At 35.7% G+C, this 4,052-nt stretch overlaps 1 protein-coding gene across 1 annotated transcript in view; it reads right to left on the minus strand.

Moving 5' to 3' along the window:
* LOC106683762 (trypsin-1) overlaps positions 1–4,052 on the minus strand; it is a 28,422-nt gene that overhangs the window by 17,120 nt on the left and 7,250 nt on the right. Inside the window, exon 3 of the mRNA XM_067047336.1 lies at positions 3,758–3,933. Within this exon, the coding sequence (XP_066903437.1) occupies positions 3,758–3,933 (176 nt within the window). The remainder of the gene's footprint in view (positions 1–3,757; positions 3,934–4,052) is intronic.

Genomic DNA, 4,052 nt, shown 5'->3' on the forward strand with positions numbered 1-4,052 from the left:
AAGAGATTTCCCCTATTGTCAGTGAATAATGATCCTTCCATTGTATCCCAATCCCTCCAATTCCACATCACCACCCTTGAAGAATGGTGCCAAAACTGTAGGATTAAAATAAATTCCAATAGATCTCACTAAATCACATTTACCCTTCGTTGTAAACCTTCGTCTTGCCCCACAATATCTTTTAAAAATACCCCACTTATTTCTGTTGAACAAATCCGTTACTTAGGACTAAATATGGACAAATGACTGACATGGAATCCTGATACAAGACAGTAAACTGCTCGTCGATTCCGACTATTACAGCACTTACTAGACAAACGGTTCAAACTTCCAATCCATTACAAAAGACTGATCAACATGACTATTATAAGGCCTATCTAGACATACGGAATTGAGCTATGGTGCTCCACTAAACCATCTAATTCCTCTCGAATCCAATCCTTACAGTCTAAAATCATTAATGCACGTTACTTTGTCACAAACCAAATCATCCATTAGGACTTCTATGTCCCCTATGTTGCCAATTTGGCCAGAACCAGATACCAATCCTTCCATAATAAACTTCCCAACCACCCAAACCAACTCGTTTCTAACCTGGCTTCTCCTTCACTATCTAATGATCCTCCTAGGCGTTTGAAAAGAAGATGGCCTCGAGATCTTCTCCTTTAGAAATGTTTTTGGAGTTCTATCAATGGGTAGATTCTCCACATTTTTGTATCATGTCATAATATAACTTACAGGAAATCTACTTGATGTATATATATGTATGTATGCAGTTGTAAATAATAATAAATAAATCATTTAAAAAAAAAATGATTTGCACTTGCCATGGTCGAGTTCTCCGAAAGAGCCACCACCTGTCGAAGGTGTGGACATTGAAAGTGGCTACCATAACGGAGGCGGTTTCACCCCATGTGATTGATCGATTGTGAACAGAAATAGGAAACGACAAGGACGGACTGACACGGAGGAACTGATCCGTCAGATTTGGCTATTGTGCAATAGGTAGTACTAATGGACCTTACTCGCTTTCTATCACTGCCTATTTATCAAGGTCGATGCTTGACAATCGAGTGAGAGAACAATCGATAGTTTATAATGCGCTTGCACCCGCCAGTTTCTCCTGACCTGTATGCTTTTAATTGTTCTAAAGCATTGTCGACCATTCAAACAGGCGGTTGTTTATTAAGATCTTCGCGGTAGTTTATTGTTAGGTTTGACGATCACCAATCCTCGTTACATAAATATATCAACTCAGTTCATTTGAGTATTAATTTCTCTCTAGTCATGATAAAGATCGATTATCGCCTACAATTAATTCAATTGTAAATTTGTTTCCAAAGAGCAACAAATTTAACAAACGAGGTGTCTAGACAAAGAGAATTTCATAGAAATGACGAATTGAAATTTCGATTTCTAGTTACCAACAGTCAAAGGAGCAGTACCTTACAACTTGGGAAATCCAACCTCATCCCGAAGACTGAAGTCCAGACACCTGTAGGATATTCAGTTATAATTATCTATTCTGTTATTGACTACTGTTGTATTTATTTTTTCTCTTCGTCTCTTTCTTAAATTAACTTTCCTTCCCATTAGAAGTCAATTATTTATTTTATTAAATTTATAAATGTCACTGTTTTTGTTATTGACTTTCATTTTTCTCTCATCTTAAGAATGTTGGAGATAAGACTGGTGAATAAGGTGGATGTGGAAGGATTTCGTAACACAACTCATTTAGTTTTTTCACTATCAGTTATGAAAAATGAGGTCATGGCATTGTCGTGCCAGAGTACAGGATCCTATTAACCAATTATAACCGCAAATTTTTATTTATCCTTAGTTATACGTTTATCGTTGCCCACGCTCAGCGGAGAAGGGGGGGAGTTATAGTCAAATAAAAAAAATATATAATCGCAAAAGGAAAAAACAAAACAAAACAATAAAGAATAAATTACTCCTTAGGCGCCACGTTATTGTTTCTTGGAAATAACGAAAACCCCGAAGCATTATGCCCACAATATAACTAAAATATACCACTATATAAACAATTGTTGAATTATGACCACTGGCGAATACCTTTACATGTAGATAACAGAAAACCTAGAGGTGTTACCTACCCACCTGTTGAATTATCGTAATATTCCGTGAACAACAACAAAAAAAAAACATAAGTAAATTAACAAGTTGAAAACAGAGAAAGAACAGCAGAACTATATGTACAAATGTTTAATCATAATAAGAAATTCTATATACAGATATGAATGAAAAAGGAAAAAAAAGAATTCTTATCAATTAATAAAACAATTAAAACTTATAGGTTGACTTAACCTTAACTTAAATACTTAACCTTAATAAATGAATTTATATTATTATTGTCTTATCCAGGACATGCTGAAGAAACGTCACTGCACTATATCCCCACATCTAGTGTTAATAAACGTCCATTGAAGTAGAACACCATAATTTTGAAAAACAAAACATATAAGATGACATTTCTCATATAATGATATTACAGTTCAAACAGTAAAGACAGAGGGCCTTTAAACTATTTCTTCACATTGAACAATCGTAACGTGTTCCAAAATCAAACTGTCACCTTTCAAAAAAACAAAACCCACTCGTCTAAAACATATCGCTCGTGTTTTTATTTCATCATGGCAACCGTAACACCATTCAGGTTGTTTATAAACAAATTTTTGTTGTATTACGTCAATATCAGTGCAGCTGCTCTTCAAGTTCATGAGATAGCCATAGACCTTCTTCACTTCTCAATGGTCTTTGAGTGTGGAGGAACTGTCGATACACTTGTATTCAGTTGTGCTGCATTTCCTTATACAGAAGCCTAAGTTCATCTTCGTCAATTGCCAATGGAGGCCTTATGCATTCCTCTAGGATGCTTATGCAAATCTAAATCACCAGCCAGCAATTTTTCAAACCACCCACGAATAATCTGTTTGTAACAACATCCTTCCCCTTACGTCGTAGTAATGTTTCTTGCAGCTTGGGCTCCCAAGTAACTAAGTTTGAACTCATAAAAAAAAAAAATTAACAAACGAGGTGTTTAGAGAAAGAGAATTCCCTAGAAATGGCGAATCGAAATTTCGATTCCCAGTTACCGGCAGTCAAAGGAGCAGTACTTACAACTTACAACTTGGAAAATCCAACCACATCCCGAAGACTGAAGTCGGTCAATACAAACGGCTCACTCTGACTTTGACTTCCGTCCAAACAGGTATGAATTCTGTCTTATTTGATTTTATTATTTTCTTTTTTCATCTCTTATCTATCTGTTACTATTACCGTTTTCATTTAGTGTTTAAAATCTTTAATTTTTCTTATTAAATTTTCCTTTGATTGTATACCCTTGTAATTTTCCACTTATGTTTTTTTTTTTCTTGTAACTATGTCAAGTGTTTGTATCTTTTTTAGCCCTGACGAAGCCTTGAAACGTGGGGCGAAACCTTGGCTCAATAAAAATAGTATAATCATTTACTATTTGAGTTTTTTTGACCGCACCCGGACCATATTCCATTCATTCTTCCATGGTCATATTTGATGGCATAATAAACAAAGTGCAATCTATTTGAAATGGTATTAAATATTATCAAAAAAGAGAGGTTTATTATAATCTGTCAACGTGAACATAGTTAACAACAAAAGTCAACTAATCCCATTTGGAATTTTTGAAAACATAGCTGACATTTCACATGAAATGACTTAACAGCTAGTAGATTATTGAGTTTAAGAGGTGCAAGACCTGCCAAGGATAGGCGCCATAGGGAGCGTTGGTTCCCCCGACGATCTTAGCTGACGCTCCACCGGTGCCTCCTCGCAAGGGCTGGTGCGACACGGTCCGTGCGCCACAATGGCCGCCGGAGTACGCGTTCTCGATCGGGAACTTGGGGAAGCCTCCGCTTCGCCAATCACTTTCATCTGTAAACATTCAAAGACAAGTATATTATTTACTCAAGAAAATCAAATCTTATTACTAATTTTAATACATATAAATAAACAGTTTTTATAGAATGATAGTAAAAAAAGGCACAATAATA

This window comes from Halyomorpha halys, unplaced genomic scaffold (assembly GCF_000696795.3).
Source record: "Halyomorpha halys isolate HHAL.00 unplaced genomic scaffold, Hhal_1.1 Scaffold515.1, whole genome shotgun sequence".
Lineage (NCBI taxonomy): Eukaryota > Metazoa > Arthropoda > Insecta > Hemiptera > Pentatomidae > Halyomorpha > Halyomorpha halys.